The following is a 19696-nucleotide window of genomic DNA, read 5'->3' as shown; positions in this document are numbered from 1 at the left end:
ATCTTGGATAGATAAAACACATCATGAACTAACGTACGTGGATAGCTCAGCATGCACACAGATCACCCAATAATTTAAAGCCACTTTAATTTCTATTCTGCATATGTCCTTCTTCCTCCTGTTTCCATTGCTTCAAGGTACCAATGCAATTCCATTTTTGTCCTATCTACTGTCCCTATTACCACCTTCCCATGTGGAAGGAGTGTACTGACGTGGAGGAGATTGGCGTCGTTAAAGGATGTGAAGGGGTTTTGATTGTTGTGAGCAGACAACCTCTGCAAACTGGACTTCTAAAGATTCCCACACTGGGCATACGGAGACAATGACCATGGAATGGGTGAAAATATTTTTTGTTGAAGACACGGAGAAAGATGGTGCTGTAGGTATGGGAGGAGGGTTGATGGACCAAGTGCTTTGGTGAGAGACAAGTTTGGAAAATAATCCTTGTGAAGAAGAGGAGGTGCAATAAATCATGATGAAGAAGAAGAACATGTGGACACAGACAAGAAAATGCTTATTTAGCATGCCGGAGAAATAAGGAAAGCATTTTAAAATGTTTTTTAAAAAAGATTTAAAGGAAGAAGGAAGAAGCATTTCATTCGATAAAGGCTCAGTTTGAACATATTGAGCAAAGGGAGAGATAAAGATCGGCATACAGGAAATACAGGCGGAAGGATGTTCAGGCAGATTTATATTGGTTTGGAGTGAAAAATAAAGATTTTTTAATTTTATGCCTCCGCCCCCGAAGGTGGCCGGAGGCATTATGTTTTTGGGTTGTCCGTCCATACGTACGGGCTAAACCTCGTTTTTCTCAGCAACCACATGTCCGATTGAGACAAAACTTTCAGGGTAGGAGTGACACCCATGTGGAATGTTTTTATGATAATTGTGACGTCATACGTCACGTGGTCTGGCAGACACCTTGGATTAAACTTAAATAATTTAAAAATATTTCTCGGAAACTACTGAATGGAAAAATTTGAAATCGGCACATTGTCAAGCACTCCCAATGGTGAGCAAAAGCATGATAATGATGACGTCATCGGTGAAGTGGTATACCAGCCAAAAATGTTTTAATCGAATGCCTTATCCTAAAAATCTGAAATTGCATGCACATGATCTCTGACCCAAGTAGTGTAATAATGTTGCTTCTGGGACACCTCCGTTTAACATGGGAAATCCCTATCTAATGTCATTTACCCCCTTGTCTTTTTCAAAAATCATAAACACCTCTATTTCTCCCACCCTCATCTTTATGAACCTTTTGTCTGTAGTACCTATCCTTAATGTTGTTCATTAGACCACTCAAACACTACAAATATTTGTTTTCTCTTATAGACCTATCATCCTTCTTCTACATATCATCTGGCAGATTAATCTTTGACCCACTCAAACATTGACCCATTCACTTCCATATTAATTCTTTCCCTCCCTCATTGCCCCTAAACACCTATATTTCTCTCACCCTGTTCTTTACGAACCTTCTAACCTTTTGACATGTTATCCTTATTCATTAGACCACTTAAACACCTGTGATCCTTCTGACCTTATGAACCTTTTAACCTTTTACTCTTAATATCATCTGGTGAATATAACCCACTCAAACAACGACCCTACAAATATTTGTTTATGCGTGGGAAATAATTTAATTCTCCTACAACTCTCTTCACCATCTAATATATTAACAAAAAATATGTTTGAGTTTGGTTCTTTATTAAGATATTTTAACTGAGCTAAGATAAAATGGTAAACCTCCCTCAATGTTCTTGCTTGAGCGCCTCCAGTGCCACATACCATTTTTAAATTAAAGTATATATTTTCCTGACAACCATCAAAGTTTTCCGTCCACTCAAAAATATTTCCATCTTTTTTACCCAATTCACCGGTATTTAAATTAATTCTCTTATTTGTTTTGTGAACTTTTTTACCAGTTGCCTTTTCAATTATACCTATTTGATATTTTTCACATTCATTATGTTTTCCATTTATATACCAAGGTTGATTACACCTCCACTCTTTAGTCTGGTTGATACTTGGTTCTATCATTTATATAATAGTAAAAAAGGCGGCGGTAGCCCGTTAAAATCCCCAACCCCCCCCCTTTTTAACTTATCACTTATATATATCTTATCACTTATATATATCTTATCACTTATGTATATCTTATCACTTATATATATCTTATCACTTATATATATATCTTATCACTTATATACTTATATAACCATAAGGGAGACTATCAATTCCATTTTCTAAAATAAACCTCTTATCATCAAAAGCCCCCAATGCTTTCTTATTTATCTCTTCTGAATATAATTGATGTTTATAACTTCTTATTCCATTAATCTTTCTAAACTCTTCTTTCTTTGTTGTTAAACAGTTATAATAATCCTTAAAGTTTATTGTTTCTTTAATAACATTTTTCTTTACACCTTTTAACTTCTTATCAGTCTTTTCAACGTTATTCACAATGTATTTATAAGCATAAGCCTTTGACCTCAATCCCACAAATTCACTCATAACATTTCCTCCTAATTCATCCTTGAACTTTCCAATCACCTTTTTATTTTTAGAAGAGAACAACTCACTCTCTGGACTGTAATTACTCGTGTCATAGATATTAATGTCTCTTTTCATGTCTGAATAAACATCGTTGGTATTAATTTTCAAAATAAAACTATCTGTATCCATATAAAGTAGATTAACATCATTTTGATATTTCTTCCTCAAGTTATTATAAAAGTAATCATACATTAATGACTTTGATAAATCAAGAATTGTTGTTCCAATATAAATAGGTTTGTTCATTTCAATACTCTCTTTAATCAAATGGATCGCACAAAAGTTCTCAGTAAAGACCTCAGCTCGAGTAAAACTCGGTCTATTAATTAATTTTGATGCTTGTTCCCAAGATGTTGATAGTCTGATATTTTGTCTTTTCCTCACATTCTCCATAGTCTTACCAAAGACCGCATTATTCATCAATTTATAAAAGTCTTTCTCAAAATCTGTTTTTGACTCTGTTCTTCTTTGTGTATTAAAATCAATGTACCCCTTTAACCAATGACTTTGATTGAACTTTAGAACCCTATGGATCTTCTCTACTCTTAGACCTTTTGATAAATATTGTCGCAAATTTCTTTGGTGTAGAACATAATTTTTCTTGTTATATAATGTAGTAAGTAATTTTTCTGTTGATTCACCTATATCAAACGATCGTTGATAATCACTCAACCATTCTTTCTTTGGACTTGCTTTCTCACAAGCAAATGGGAGATCTTTGTGTAGGTTATGGAGTTCCTCTGGATATTTTAAATCAATTTCAAAATAATAACCAACTTTTTCTTCATCCAATTCTTTTTGTGTAGAGATACATACATCTTGTAAAACGTTTTTGTAGTCTTTTTCCTTTACCCATCTAAGTTTTCCATAAGGAAGAGCCTGAGACATTGCCCAGCCATACAGGTTGTTCGCGTCATAGTACATCAAGTAAGAACTCTCTTTCGTTGGATCATAATTTGGAAGATATTTGTTATTTGCTTTTGCGTATCTACTCGAGCAGACTTGTGAAATTCCACCTCTTTTTGCCTTTTCAATCATCAAAAGCATATCAACATCGGTTATCAAATCCAAATCTTGTTTTGTCATTTTCAACATCGCACTCCAGGCCAATCCAGGTGCTGTGTAGTAGTGAGCAGGATCCAATCCATATCCAGTGCGACAAACAGATCTAAAGGCTTCAAATACATCGGCCAATAAAAGCACATCAGTTTTGAGATACAAATCGTGATACTCGCCAAGATTCTTGATGTTATATTTTTCCCAAACATTTTGTGCGTGTACATAATCTTTATCAGATATATGACTATTATTTAATTTGTTATAGAAATTTTCTTTTGAAGGAAGTTGTGTTTCATTGAATCTCTCAAATGAGTCCATATAGTCATAGGGGTAAATTCCCTTTTGTGTTAGAAAATCTTTATCTAAAAAATACTCTGAAAGACATGGAAACTCTTTTAGATTTTGAACCAAGTTAACCAATGGACTTGCCATGAATTTAAATGTATCAAGAAATCTGATATGAGTAATAGGAGATGTGTGAATTGTTTTTGTGAATGAAATGTATTTCTGATCCGTGTTTGGAATTGCTGAGATACTTCCAGAAGTCTTTGAGAGTTCCTTGATAAATAGATGTGTATCATAATGAGCGTTGTTATGAAGAAAGACAGGAATGAAAGAGGGGAGTTGATAATTAATATTACAACTTTGATGAGCCGGACCTCTATATTTACCAGTGAGATGGCAATGGTCTCTAACCTTTAGACCTTTACCAATTTTCTCCTCACAAATATGACAGACATTGTTTTTTATAAATTCCCTTTTTTCTTTACTTGTTAAGGACATTGGTTTATTGGTTTCTCTCATTATCTTGGTTAATCGAACACAGTCTTTTTCTAGTCGTTTCACAAACTCCTCTGGGGTATTTGAGCCTCTATACATCTCTAACTTGTTATATTTATCACCAACGGATGATTTGATATAATAACAAAAACCACAAGGAGTATGTTTTTGATATTTATTTGTGTATGATTCTTTTGGATCTTGAGAAGCAGTATCAATTTTTTCTAAAATACTTTCAAAATCAGCATATATAACAAATGGATGTTTGATCTTTTTATTTTCATCTTTGAATGTGATCTTTGAGCCTTCTTTAGGCATATTGATTACCGTTGATTTATGTTCGCCACAATAATTTGAATGTTTATCTAATCTTTCTTGTGAATTGAAGAAGTTAAGACAACGCAAACAAATATATATTTTATTTGTTCTCTTACAGACTTGTGGTTTTATTAATTTAGCAATATCTTTGATGTATGTATAATGTGAATTTTCGTCTGAATTAAAATATAGAAGATTAATATGAGTTTGTTTACAATTGTCAGAAAGCTTTAAAACCTGAATGTTGTTTGTTTCTGTTAGACCATAAACATTAACTGATAAATTATTCATCTTTTCAAATTTAGGAATATCATTTAAAGTCATCGGAAACTTTAGATCTTTCGTATTTAATGTATTCTCATATTTTTTATAATGAGATACTCTTTCATCATGAAAATGTGGAGGATGTAAGTGTGCTAAAATAGACCAGAGAAAACATTTATTGTCTTTATTTTTGATATTGATAACTGCTTTTCTATTTTTGATAACACTGGGTAAATCAATGTAAGAAGAAGCTTTTAGAGGATCTGATTTAAGAATATGAATGTCTATGTAAATAATTTTTCCTATATTGAATCCACTTCCTACGATTGAATTATCCACATCTTGCTCTTGTTTAATAAGTTCATCATAGACTCCTGATGTTTTAAAATCTTGATATGAAGATATAAAGTGTGGCTCAGTTCTCATGTATGGTGCATCTATAACTCCTTCATCCTTTGTCATTTCTAATTTTACTCCCATATAAAATTTAAGTGGTTTCATTTCCTTTAGTGTTTTTTCAATCAACGTTTGAACAGCAGGTTTAACTATTTCTACAGCATCAACTATAGACTCTGGTTCAGGAGGTTTGAAGTTAAAGACTCTTATTTTAATATGTCCTTTGAATGCTCCATCAGAGTTTTTAGTTGTGATAAAATTTGATAAATGTAGATTTGTTTTAAGATGTATTTTGAAGCCTTTCTTGAGGATATTTTTATTACATGTAGAACAGTGTTTTGTTTCAGGTGGAAGAGGGGAAAGTTTGTTTAAAATGTTGTATGTATGTTTTGCGGTGAGAATATGTTGTTTATAATATTTTACTTCCTTCTCGCAAGTATCACAATAAACCATATTTATAGCGTGAGAAAACGTGGTGTTTTATATATATCACTGTGCTTAAAATAAAACACTTTTGAGCTTTACAGCTCCGTTTTATATATATCACTGTGCTTAAACTAAAACACTTTTTCACTCAGAATCATCTAAGTCATAACTATCACATGAATACTCAGAATCATACTCAGAGTCATCAATAAAGCTACTCTCATAACTATCATTTGAGCACAAACTATTAGTATCATAACTATCATCTGTGTTCAATGAAATACTATCATCACCATCATCCAAGTTCAATGAAATACTATCATCACTATCGTCCGAGTTCAATGAAATAGTAAAATCTTCACTGCTGTATTGACTCATATTTAATTAGCAAGAAAAATATTCCCATCAATATCTATATACTTTCTTTCATTAACAGATTCAATCTCTACAATTTTTATATCAAAAGTTATCTTTAAATAATCTCTAACTATCATAGAACGAAATGACATTTCACCAGAAATATTAACATCATTCATTTTACTTAGATCTACACCCTTTGGATTATTAAAGAAAATACAAATGTCTCCTCTAGAATTATTAATGGTCTTATCATTCTTTTTCAAAGTATCGTGGTCAATCACTTTTTCAAGCTTTGAATAAATTGCCAGGAGTAGAGGAGAAACTTTTGTTAGATTTACTTTAATGGATGTCTTTCCAGGTATAGTTAGAGCTCTTCCTTTAAATGAAATAGAGGGGCTCATGTTATTTTCCATAACTGGTTTTACCCAAAAATTTCCATATTTATCTTTGTTCAATTTAACATCTTTGACATATTTTTCTATATCTTCCACCGAAGTAGAGATTGATTGAAATTTGTCTTTTGTGCTTTGAAACATTGTATTTATTAATGAATAAACTTGCGTTTAGTTTAAGTAAAAATTTACCACATAAATATGATAAGTTCTGAAGGATATTTAGAATTTCCAGACTCTCCATATGATAAATTAGAGAATTGTCCGGCTTGTGATAGAGTGGGGCTTAATGATGAGGATTCATATAAACAATGTTTATTCTGTGATTATATTCTAATTAATGATAATAAGAAATATAAAAAAACATATAACTCTTTTAAATTAGAACCAAAAATGAATTACTTTACAAGATTAATAAGAGAGATGAATGTTAAGCATTATGGTGATAATACACCATTTCTTACAAGGAAAGAGACTCTTTGTATTGAGGAAATGTATAAGGGTTTAATGATATTTATTATTCAAAATAATTTTAATGGAAATGTTAATACAAGATACTACATAAATAAAATAATGAATTATTTTGAAATTAAACCCGAACTCAGGATAAAATATAGAGTTTCTAAAATAGCTCAAAAAAAGTTGGATGACTTGTTTTCCAAATATATAAATGAATGATTTTTTACCCGTTTGGGAAAATAAGATAAAATTTAATAACCATAAAAACATTCCAAATTCATTGAGATGTCTAATAGTTGGTTCAAGCGGATGTGGGAAAACCTGTTTACTTTTAAAGATGCTCCTTGGTCCTAATTTTTTAGATTATGATAATTTAATAATTTTTACAAAGTCAAGTTTTCAACCCGAGTATCAACTACTCTCACAGGGTTTTAATGCAGGTCTTAAAAAGGAAGACATTATCGGTTTATTTAAACTTCAAAACAAACTGAATGATTATAATATTGAAGATATAATACAATTATTTTGTGATACACAGAAATCAAAATCGAAACCCATAACTTGTATTCTCAGTGATAATACGGATGATATACCTTCACCTCAAGATTTAGATAAATCAAAAAAGAACCTCGTCATCTTTGATGATTGTGTTAATGAGAGAAACCAAACAGTAATGGATAGCTACTATACAAGAGGGAGACATTCTTCTTGTAATTGTATATATCTTAGTCAATCATATTTTCAACTCCCTCGACGCTCAATAAGAAACAATGCCAATACTTTTATTTTATTTAAGTTAAATTCAATAGATGTAAATAATTTTTGGAGAGATAATTGCTCTACGTTATGTAGTAAAAAAGAATTTGAAAATTATATGAAACACACGATTGGAAAATATAAATATATTGTTGTGAAACAAGATGAGATACTAAATGATATTTTTCAATAAATAAATACAGAAAATGAATACCGAAGAAAGAGAAAGAAAGTTTAAGGAACATCAACAATTAGTTTCAAAAGTTGTTAAACAACAGGAAGAGATAAAGAAGAAACGGAGACAGAAACTAACTGGTGAAGAAGCCTTTGAAAGAAAACAAGAGAAATTCTTTAAACCACTTTTGAAAACTCAACACTCACCTACAGTTCCCACGGTAGAATTTACTCCGAAAAAACTTCAAATGCTCAAAGATTTTAGTCAGATAACAAAACAAGAACTTGGTGAATTAGAATATGATGACGAGGGATTATTTCGGAAACTTGAGGAGGTAAATCAACCCCCTAATTATGTTGTGGAAGCTCTTCAAAACAATGAATATTCGGCGGGTTCAAAAACCAGAGCAGGTCTCATTCCAACAGAAGAACCAGCAGTGTTTCATCTTGTGGAAGAAAAGGTATTGATATTTAATGATGAATTGATGTTCTTGAGTTCTACTCAACCAAATGTTAAATTAACTCCAAGATTAATGTTTCTTCTAACAAACCCCGGATTCAGCGGTTCAAAATATTTTGAGGAACCACTTGATATGGAAAGAGAGGAAGATAGGGTATATATTGAGTTGCTAAATGCACTTGATTATGGAGTTTCTGTTGCTGGTAAAAGTAAGAAGAATGAGAAGGAGAAACATATTATTGATGCTTTAAGTAAGCTTGGTTCGGGTGTTAGTTTTCTTCCAAATGACCCATCACAATTAGTTAATAGGCTATTATTGTTGTTAGGTAGTAAGAAGGCTGGAAACAACAATTGTTTTAATGAATCCTCAGCCATTTTAGATCAGTTGATGAACATGAAAATAATTAATAAATGTCAATACAAAGATATTTTATTAGATATTAAATAAGATGAGAAGCACAATTCTTAGTTTTAATTTCACAACGAGCGATTACACAGCTTCATTCCCTTACCCACTACAACTTGACCCCCTTACCTCATATGAGGCATCTTTGTTGTCAATGGAAACTTACAATACCCTTTTTAATATCACAGAGAAAAACAACAAGTTTAGTTATAATCCAGGAAGTGGATATAAAACTATAACCGTTTCACCTGGAGCTTACGAGATTTCTCAAATATCTTCAGAAGTCTCTCGCCTTATGAAAGAAAAAGGTGATGAACCAAAAAATATTGTAATAGATATTCAAAAACACACTTCAAAATCAACTATTAAACTTAAAAATAATTATAAAGTTGATTTCACGATTGAAAATTCGTTTAGAGAGCTATTGGGTTTCTCTTCAAAAAAGATTGAAAATAACGGGACGTTTTACAGTGATAATGTTATCCAAATATCCTCCGGTATAAATTCAGTATTAATTCATTGTGATTTGATTGATGGTGCTTATAACGATGGAATAAGAACAAATACAATATTTTCATTCAGTGCATACTCAACCCCGATTGGTTATAAATTTAATATGGAACCAAAAAATCTTGTCTATTTACCTGTGTCAGGAAAAACCATATACAGAGTAAATTTTAGGATAACCGACCAAGATAATCGTATGATATCCTTTAATGATGAAATTATATCCATCAGAATTCACCTACGTGAAGTTTTTCAATAAATAAATAATGGTTATTGTAAGAAAACACGAGTTGGGAAAATATAAAATAATTACAGGGGAGGGCATGTTCCTTTCACCAGACTATACAAGGTATGTGGGTAAAGGGTACTATAAACCTAAGAGACAACGGGGTGTGGGTCATCAATTTCGAAATAAAGGAGATGGGATAATTGATACTCTAATGGGTATTGGTTCAACCATCCTTAAACATAAAGACCTAATTGGTTCAACTGCTTCTGCCGTGGGCTCCGTTGCGGGTGCTATAAAGAGTATAAAAGATGCTCAAAAGGAGTCTCATAAATTACAAGCAATCAAAGAAATAAAAAAAGGTAAAACTCAACTATCTTCACAAGAACGACAAAAAATCATTAAAATACTTGGGTCAGGGTTTCAACAATTTTAATGCTATATAAATACAAGTATGGAAGCGATTGATAGTATCTATGATTTGGATGATACGATTATCATTTCAAACTCCACTAAAAAGGAAGACTATTTTAAGGTAAATGCTATAACAGGAACAGACTGGAATTCAAACGGAACAAAAAGTTTTGAAATAAATAATCAACAAACTTACTTGAATATAGCTGATAGTTTCTTGCTGTGTAAATTTAAATTCACTAAGGCTGCGAATAATACTAATGCTACACTCGTAAATGATTTCTTCTGGAAAATGTTTGACAGTGTCCGCCTGTATATTGGAACACAAGAGGTTGAAGCGGTTGATTATGTCTCTGCTACATCTGAAATGATGAAATTTACACTATATTCGTTTAGTGATAGAATGGGTAAGGGAGCTGTTGAAGGTTTTATTCCTGATATGTCAACGGGTACAAACGCAGACCCTGGTTATAGTCAAAGGAAGTCAATGTATAATGATGACGCAAAAGCTGAGAATAGTTTTACCGTAGCAGTACCTCTGAAAGGTATATTTGGATTTTGTGATTATGATAAAGTTTTGTATGGGCTTAAAATTAGATTTCAACTACAAAGGAATGATAATGTAAATAGATTGCTTTTTGGGGATGAAAATGCTTTTGGAGAAAATAATAAATTTGTTATTAATGATTTGTGTTGGTATATCAGTGAATATACTCCTAATCTTAAAACGGAAGAGATGTTAAATAGAAGACTTAACTCAAAGAAACCGCTAAATGTATCATACCTTAAAAGAAGATGTCAACACGTTAAACTGGAACACACTACCTACACTTGGAATTTAGGTGTTCTTCAAGGAAAGCCACGATACCTCTGGCTCATTTTTAAAAAACCAGATGGAGAGGACGGTACTAATAAGAATAATGCCCTGAGTGATAATGCAAAGGTGAAACAACTTCGGGTTTCTCTTGATGGCACATTTTATCCGCGAGATAGATTGGAAATTGATTGGGAAAAAAATGATTATGCGGAAGCCTACAAGTCCTACCAAAAGGTGTGTGAAAGTAATGGTAATAATGATCCTATTTTGGATATGGTTGCATTTAAAGGTTTATATACAATCTACGCAATTGACCTGAGTTCTCAAAAGGAAACTATAAAGTCTAATCGAGTGGATACTTCTCTATACATTGAAAGAGGGGAGAGTGAAGAAGTTGATGCTTATTGTTTGCTTTTGGAGGAAACAGAATTACAGATTAATACAGATAATGGTGTTATGATTAATATCACATAGGTTTTTTCTCATAAATAAATGGTTGGGGTATATGTTAATCAAATCAATCTTAATAAATTAACATCTTGTATTCAAAATCAAAAGCCTTGTATTATTAATGTTAATACAATTCAAAGAAAAGGAGCTGTAAGAATTGATGTTTTACTCACACACACACAAGTAAAAACACTAAATGATGTTGGATCACTTAAAATTAAAATGACGAAACCTATGTTAAAGAAATATTCAATAGACGAGTCAAGAGGAGGATTTCTCCCGTTTCTAATTCCTTTATTTGCTGGTTTAAGTGCGGCGGGAGCATTGACTGGTGGTATTTCAGCAGCGGTAAAAACTGCTAACGAAAGGAAGGCACAACTAAAAGCTCAAAAAGAATTGGAAAGACATAACAAGGAGTTGGAGAAACAAATTAGTGGAAGTGGTGTAATTGTAGATTTTGCTCAAAAACTTGAAAGTCTACCTGATAAAGCTAGATTGTTGGTTGGAGATATGCTTTCCTCTATCGCTCAAGCGGGTGTTAAACTAACTAAACGGGGTAATGGATTGTATCTTTCTCATAAATAAATGGATAAATGGTTTAAACAATTTGGAAAGAATACAACGTCAAATATAGAACTAGCTAAGTATTGTAAAACACTAAAAATTGATAATGTGGTTATTTGTATGAGAGATGAATTAACACATATAAATAAGAATACAAAGAATATTATTATGAATTTAGACACACAGAATGGTTCTCATTGGGTTTGTATTCATAATAGTCAGGATAAATATTATTTTGATAGTTATGGTATGCCACCACCTGTTGAAGTAATACAATTCTTACAGAATGGTGTTTATCAAACATTCCAAGTTCAAGAAATTAATTCTAAATGTTGTGGCCAATTATGTTTATATGTATTATTTCAACTCAACAATAATGAAAATTTTTATGATATCATTTTTTATCTAATATAAATGACCTATGTTGGAAAAGATGGTTCTATCTTTGGAAAATCCTCTCAGGATATTGATTTATCAAATTATTATACAAAGGCACAGGCTGAACGACAAAAATATAGTGTAAGTAAAAATATTAATATGAAGAATACTTATAAATTAATCAATTATCCAAACCCTACAGATGCGAATGACTTGATTAGATTCAGTGATTTATCACAATATATATCTTTAAAGAAAACAGCACGTTTTGTGAAACAAGTAAAATTTACAACCACAACACCTGGTTATACTGACCATACACCTTTCCTCATTGAATTTAACTACCTGCTTACAATTAAATTTTATAAAGAAGGACATTTAGTTAATATGCGAATTAATAAATGGGGGTATGATATGCCTGATTTAGGGTATAATTGGTCTTTTTCAATAAACATAGAAGACCTACATGATTTAAATCAGTCTCGTAAAGAAGAATATTATCCACTTGGTGAAGATAAGGATTTATGTGGAAGTACAATTAGTAAACAACAAATACGTGATTTTAAGAAAATAAAAATATATGATAGTATAGCGATGGTTCGCATGACAAAGAAGGAAGGTAATGAGATAAGGATAGAAAGCCGAGGAATACAAACCGATTTGGTAGTGGGAAGATGGGGTGGTATTACCTGTCATAATATTAATCTCACATATATTTCTGATACATAAATGGCAGGAAGAAGACTACAAGAGAATTATAATTTTTGTATTCAAGGATACCTACAAGAAAAGGGTGCTCGGTATTACATACCTTATGATTTGGAGCATATACATGGGAATTTTGTCATAAAAAACTGGCCTTATACTGATATTGTTAAACCCACAAATAGAGACTTGTTTAAAATATTAAATAAAAATGAACTTCTCAAAGTTATGAAATATAAAACTCTTTTAGAAATCGTCAACAAATCTTATTGGTATCCTATTATGAGAAAAATAATTATAGATACAAGAATATCTCAAAATCCAGATGAGTATATGTATAATATTCTTTGGGGTTCAAACTCAAGGGTAGCAAGGGATGAGGAAGGAGTTGAAGAAGAGAAGGAGGAAAGAGAGAAAAAGGAGAAGGAGGAAAGGGAGAGGGAGGAGAAGGAGGAGAGGGAGAAAAAGGAGGAGGAGAGGGAGAAAAAGGAGGAGGAGGAAAGGGAGAAAAGGGAGAAGGAGGAAAGGGAGAAAAGGGAGAAGGAGGAAAGGGAGATGGAAATCAGTGAGATTCATAAAAGATTGAGTGTATTAAAGCAAATAAATCAATCTCAACGCACCGAAGAGGAAATTAAAGAATTAACAACTCTTATGAAGATAATGGTTTCAAAAATAAGAACGTCAATGTCTCCAATTTCAGGGAGGAGATTTAAACGAGAAAGTGGTGAAGAAGAAGAAGAAGAAGAAGGAAAAGATTATGTGATTGATGATGTTGGTGTCATTGACTTTAGTTAGTTTTTATTTGTAAATAAATGGAGGAGAGAGTGAAGGCATTCCTTAGGATTCTTTATGTTTTAAAAATCAAGATTGAAATGTATATGTTGAAAACCAAAAAGGTTTTGATACTCTGTCGGAATTTTTCTGATAAATAAATATGAGTTATTGTCTCAAATGTAAAAAGAAAACTAAATCTAAAAATATCTCTTATGTTAAAGCTAAAAATAATAGAGTTTGTCAAAAAGGAATATGTCAAGTGTGTGGCTCTAAAAAGTGCCAATTCATCTCTCCTAAAAGAGGAGGAGACATACAAAAGTTTCTGTCAGGAAGTAAATTTACAACAACTGGAATTCCAGGGGAATTACACCTTCCAGGGTATTCTTTCTGTGGTCCAGGAACAAACTTGGATAAAAGATTAGATGAGGCTAACAATCCTAAACCTTGGTCTAAACCTACAAATAGGGTTGATGAAGTGTGTATGAAGCATGATATTGCTTATGGGGATACCACTACGTTGACTGAAAAACATAAAGCCGACAGCGAAATGTTGTATAATTTGTCTTTGATACAAAATCCAACGTTGAGAGAGAAAGTTGATAGGTTTATTGTGAGAAATTTGATAAATGCTAAATTGAAACTTGGTCTTGGTTATTCCTCAAAAAACTATTAGGCTCTAATGATGTCATCAAGACTGAGGAGCTTTTGGCTGAAGAATTACACAAACCTATAATCACAAAGTTTAAAAGAAGGAAGGTTTATTCTAAATACACCGACCACATATGGTCCGCTGATTTAATTGAATTGAATAATGACAGGGGATACAGGTATGCTTTAACCGTTATTGATTTGAGGAGTAGATTTGCCTGGGTTGTCCCTTTAAAAAATAAAAGGGGTGATACTTTAATGTTAGCCTTTAAGCGAATATTTGATCGGGATAAAAGGAAACCAAAGAAGTTATGGACTGATGAGGGAACAGAGTTCTATAACAAAATATTCATGAAATTTCTTAAGGGGAAGGGTATTAAATTATACAGCACCTTTAATGAAGGAAAGGCAGTTGTTATTGAGCGTTTTAATCGTACTTTAAAAGAGAAATTATATAAAAAATTCACACAACTCGGTTCTCAAAAATGGGTGTATTTAATTCAGGATATTGTAGATAATTACAATAATACAGTTCATTCATCAACACAATCAAAACCATCAGAAACATTTACAAAATTAGAATATGAAAAGGAGATTAATTTGAGAAAGCCCAAATTTAAAGTTGGTGATATTGTAAGAATATACAAATGGAAAAGTCATTTTGAGAAAGGTTATACACAAAAATGGACTCGTGAATTATTTAAAATCATTGATGTAATGGATACAGTCCCTTGGACCTACAAATTATATGATTTAAATGGAGAAGAAATCTTGGGTTCATTTTACTCACAAGAATTACAAAAAACACAAGTAAGCAGATAATACCCTTGAAAATAATAAATAAATAAATAAAATGTAATGGGGATACGTTTTTAAATCTGTGAACCCCAAACACAGAATCCCACAACTTTTTAGTTGGGGCTTAACTTTTGTGTGTGTATAATGGGGATACGTTTTTAAATCTGTGAACCCCAAACACAGAATCCCACAACTTTTTAGTTGGGGCTTAACTTTTGTGTGTGTATAATGGGGATACATTTTTAAATCTGTGAACCCCAAACACAGAATCCCACAACTTTTTAGTTGGGGCTTAACTTTTGTGTGTGTATAATGGGGATACGTTTTTAAATCTGTGAACCCCAAACACAGAATCCCACAACTTTTTAGTTGGGGCTTAACTTTTGTGTGTGTATAATGGGGATACGTTTTTAAATCTGTGAACCCCAAACACAGAATCCCACAACTTTTTAGTTGGGGCTTAACTTTTGTGTGTGTGTATGTGCGAGTGAGTCATAATAATATACCAACCCTAACCCAACCCAAGCCCTAACCCAACCCCATCCCTAACCCAAACCCATCCCTAACCCAACCCATCCCTAACCCAACCCCATCCCTAACCCAACCCCATCCCTAACCCAACCCCATCCCTAACCCAACCCCATCCCTAACCCAACCCCATCCCTAACCCAACCCCAACCCTAACCCAACCCCATCCCTAACCCAACCCCATCCCTAACCCAACCCATCCCTAACCCTCACATTCAAAATCCCAACCCTAACCCAATCCCATCCCTAACCCAACCCCAACCCTAACCCTCACATTCAAAATCCCAACCCTAACCCAACCCATCCCTAACCCAACCCCATCCCTAACCCAACCCCATCCCTAACCCAACCCCAACCCTAACCCTCACATTCAAAATCCCAACCCCAACCCAACCCCATCCCTAACCCTCACATTCAAAATCCCACCCAAACCCTAACATAATCTTTCTTTTCTTCTTTTTTAAATACGTATTTCTTTTTTTTTTTTCCTCTTCCTCCAATTCTGTCTTTCAAGGCTTTTAAGTTTGAAGAAGTAGAAATGGGAAGAAAGAATTTTCCAGCATTTTCTTCCTCGAACTTTCTTGATATTGCTTAAATCAAGCGTCATTAAATAAAGAACATTGTTCATTGCTTTAGAATCCAAAGAGTCTCCAAGAGGAACCCCACAGGTAGAGTCTCCAAAATAAAACCAACTTTCCAAGTTCCCAAGGTATAACCACATTCCTGTTGAGCCTCCAAGATAGGTATCACATTCCGAGTCATCAAAACAAAACCCCCATTCCGAGTCTCCAAAAATATAACCATCTTTCCAAGTCCCCAAGGTAAAACCACAATTTTCAGAAATATTGGGGGTTTCCGTGATAAGTCTCACATAGTATAACTGCGGACCATCAGGGAAAACTTCCCTTTCCCAATTTTTTAGGGTTTCTATGATGTGTCTCACATAGTATAACTGCGGACCATCAGGGAGAATTCCCATTTCACAATTTTTTAGGGTTTCTATGATGTGTCTCACATAGTATAACTGCGGACCATCAGGGAGAACTCTCCTTGCCCAATTTTTTAGGGTTTCTATGATGTGTCTCACATAGTATAACTGCGGACCATCAGGGAGAACTCTCCTTGCCCAATTTTTTAGGGTTTCTATGATGTGTCTCACATAGTATAACTGCGGACCATCAGGGAGAACTCTCCTTTCCCAATTTTCAGAAATTTGTGGGTCTCCAATGTATGACTTGTATTCTGGCTCATCAAGGTAGAACTTGTTCAGTGGGTTTTGTTTTGATAACTCACAACAAGTATCATCATGGTAAAACTCTTTTTCAGGATTTTGTGGATCTCCAAGGTATAACTCTTTGGCTGGGTCATCAAGGTAGAACTCGTTCTGGGGGTCTTGGTTGTTCAAAATGTCTTCAAACAAAAAAATAACTTCATCCCAAGTTGTGTTAAAAGCAGAATTTTCATTTCGTATCTCAGATACAATTTCCTGTGAAAGAAAATAACAATGTATTAATTTAATACAATATTTTTTATTTGTATAAATCAAGCTCTATGAATATTAAAATAAACTTTGTTAACTCTTACACGAGTCTCATCTTAAAAAAAAAAAAAAAAAAAAAAAAAAAAAATTTAAATAAATAAATAAATAAATAAACAAACTTACCTCCATTGATAAGAGGTTCGAGTCCAGTTCATCAATCTGAAGGTTGAGTTCTACACAGGTAGTAGGACTCCATGGAATAGCAAAGTTATCCCATTCCATTTCGGCATAGTAGTCCATTCTCAAGTGAAGCAGAAAGCGTGTTTGAAAAAGCCTGTGTGGTCGGTGCCTTTTATAAGGACTGGGTGTGTCTTCCTGTGGAAATTCCCTGGGCGTGTCTTAACTGGAAATGATGTGATGGAAATTCCCTGAAAATGATGTAATGTATTACCTGGAAATGATACAATGCTGAAGAGTTTATAAAGCGGGTGGGACTTAGCAAAAGTGGGAGGAGCTTAGCAAAAGTGGGCGGGGCTTAGTAAAAAGTGGGCGTGGCTTAACAAAAAGTGGGCTGGGCTTAGTAAAAATGGGCGTGGTTTACCAAAAAGTGGGCGGAGCTTACCAAAAAATGGTATGTGGCACTGGAGGCGCTCAAACAAGAACATTGAGGGAGGTTTACCATTTTATCTTAGCTCAGTTAAAATATCTTAATAAAGAACCAAACTCAAACATATTTTTTGTTAATATATTAGATGGTGAAGAGAGTTGTAGGAGAATTAAATTATTTCCCACGCATAAACAAATATTTGTAGGGTCGTTGTTTGAGTGGGTTATATTCACCAGATGATATTAAGAGTAAAAGGTTAAAAGGTTCATAAGGTCAGAAGGATCACAGGTGTTTAAGTGGTCTAATGAATAAGGATAACATGTCAAAAGGTTAGAAGGTTCGTAAAGAACAGGGTGAGAGAAATATAGGTGTTTAGGGGCAATGAGGGAGGGAAAGAATTAATATGGAAGTGAATGGGTCAATGTTTGAGTGGGTCAAAGATTAATCTGCCAGATGATATGTAGAAGAAGGATGATAGGTCTATAAGAGAAAACAAATATTTGTAGTGTTTGAGTGGTCTAATGAACAACATTAAGGATAGGTACTACAGACAAAAGGTTCATAAAGATGAGGGTGGGAGAAATAGAGGTGTTTATGATTTTTGAAAAAGACAAGGGGGTAAATGACATTAGATAGGGATTTCCCATGTTAAACGGAGGTGTCCCAGAAGCAACATTATTACACTACTGACCCATTTGCATTGAAATATTAAATTTATGACATCATAGGTCACTTGGTTTGACAGCCATATTGGATTGAAGGAAAATATTAAATAATTAAATATCAGAAACCGCTTACCCTATCGATGCAAAATTTTACAAATGTCATCCAACACCATTGTTGCATATAGTTTGAAAATGATGACGGCATAGGTCACATTGGCGATACAGTCGCATTGCTCTAGTTTGTTTCTACTTTTTTTAAACGAAAAGGCGACATGGTGTAAAAAATGAAACGGAATGAGGAACAGGGTATAAAAACAGAATTTGCATGCTAGTTATCCGAGGAGTGGGCCTTGTGCAACACGAAAACAAATTCGACAATACAGCACAACAAGGTATGACTTAACACAGAAAATTGGATGGAAACACAAACAGCAACACAGGAACGCAAATTCTCGTAAAAAAAGAAAAACATGATGAATCCGGTTTGGAAAACGGCTTTTATGAGGTTGAAGTGGCAGCTGCAGATTCCATCGACACATGGAAAACTCCCTGAACTTTGCAATCGATTATTGGGGTTTTTTATCTTCAAGATTGAGGCTCATGTAAGAGCAAGGTGACCAAGGGTATGAACAGATAGTAGGGCCATGGGGCAACTCTTGAATTGATTTGGTGAAAGGAATAGGAGTGCACACATAATGTAAGTGTAAGTGAGCTCTCTTACTCTATGGCCTTTGCATACCCCATCCACATCCTCCTCGACTGTGGACGATTGTTACTTCACTTGAACATTTAGCACCATGTCTCCTCTAAGATGTTTAATAATGAGTCCTTTCAAAATTTCAATCTTCGGGAAAAAAGTGATCTTTCTCAGCATCTTAACATCTTCTCAGAATTTTCTACTGTGTCCATTTCAGCATCTCTGAGGCTTGAGAGGACCTATTGCACGAGGAGAGGAGCTATTAACGAAGACCTTCATTGTTATTCCTGTATCAACTTGCTCCGAGGTGTTCTCTCGACATTTCAAATGATAATCTAGTGTCCTGTTGCCTTGTTTCCAAACTACTACCTCAATCAGGATTACGTGGAGGATTACCTGCAGACCGGTGCTGGACAAATACACGGACGTTCAACTCGCGTGTACACCCTTGATGACACAGCCGCACCCTATTCATGGAACCACTCCCTTACCTACTCTCCGAGCCACCCTGCCATGCCTTTCCTCGTGCAATCGCTACACATAACTCCCTTTGGTGTCTTCTATGACCCATCTGAGCGTAAACTCTTCTTCTCTCTGAGAGCTACTGTGGAGAAAGGTATCGGCAC

At 33.8% G+C, this 19696-nt stretch overlaps 1 protein-coding gene across 4 annotated transcripts in view; it reads left to right on the top strand.

Annotated features, from left to right (window-relative positions):
- HMCN1 (hemicentin 1) overlaps window positions 1–19696 on the top strand; it is a 451947-nt gene that overhangs the window by 352450 nt on the left and 79801 nt on the right. For 3 of the 4 annotated variants that reach the window (XM_078783554.1, XM_078783553.1, XM_068124884.2), the window contains one exon: window positions 19449–19686. In XM_078783554.1, the coding sequence (XP_078639680.1) occupies window positions 19449–19686 (238 nt within the window). Of the gene's footprint in view, window positions 1–19448; window positions 19687–19696 lie in introns of those variants that run through there. The other variant, XR_013624351.1, reaches the window with a different exon arrangement.

Source organism: Myxine glutinosa, chromosome 8 (assembly GCF_964187855.1).
Source record: "Myxine glutinosa chromosome 8, kmMyxGlut1.1, whole genome shotgun sequence".
In the NCBI taxonomy this organism is placed as follows: Eukaryota; Metazoa; Chordata; class Myxini; order Myxiniformes; family Myxinidae; genus Myxine; species Myxine glutinosa.
Note: the sequence above shows the minus strand (reverse complement) of the source record. Positions and strands in the feature narration are given on the sequence as shown.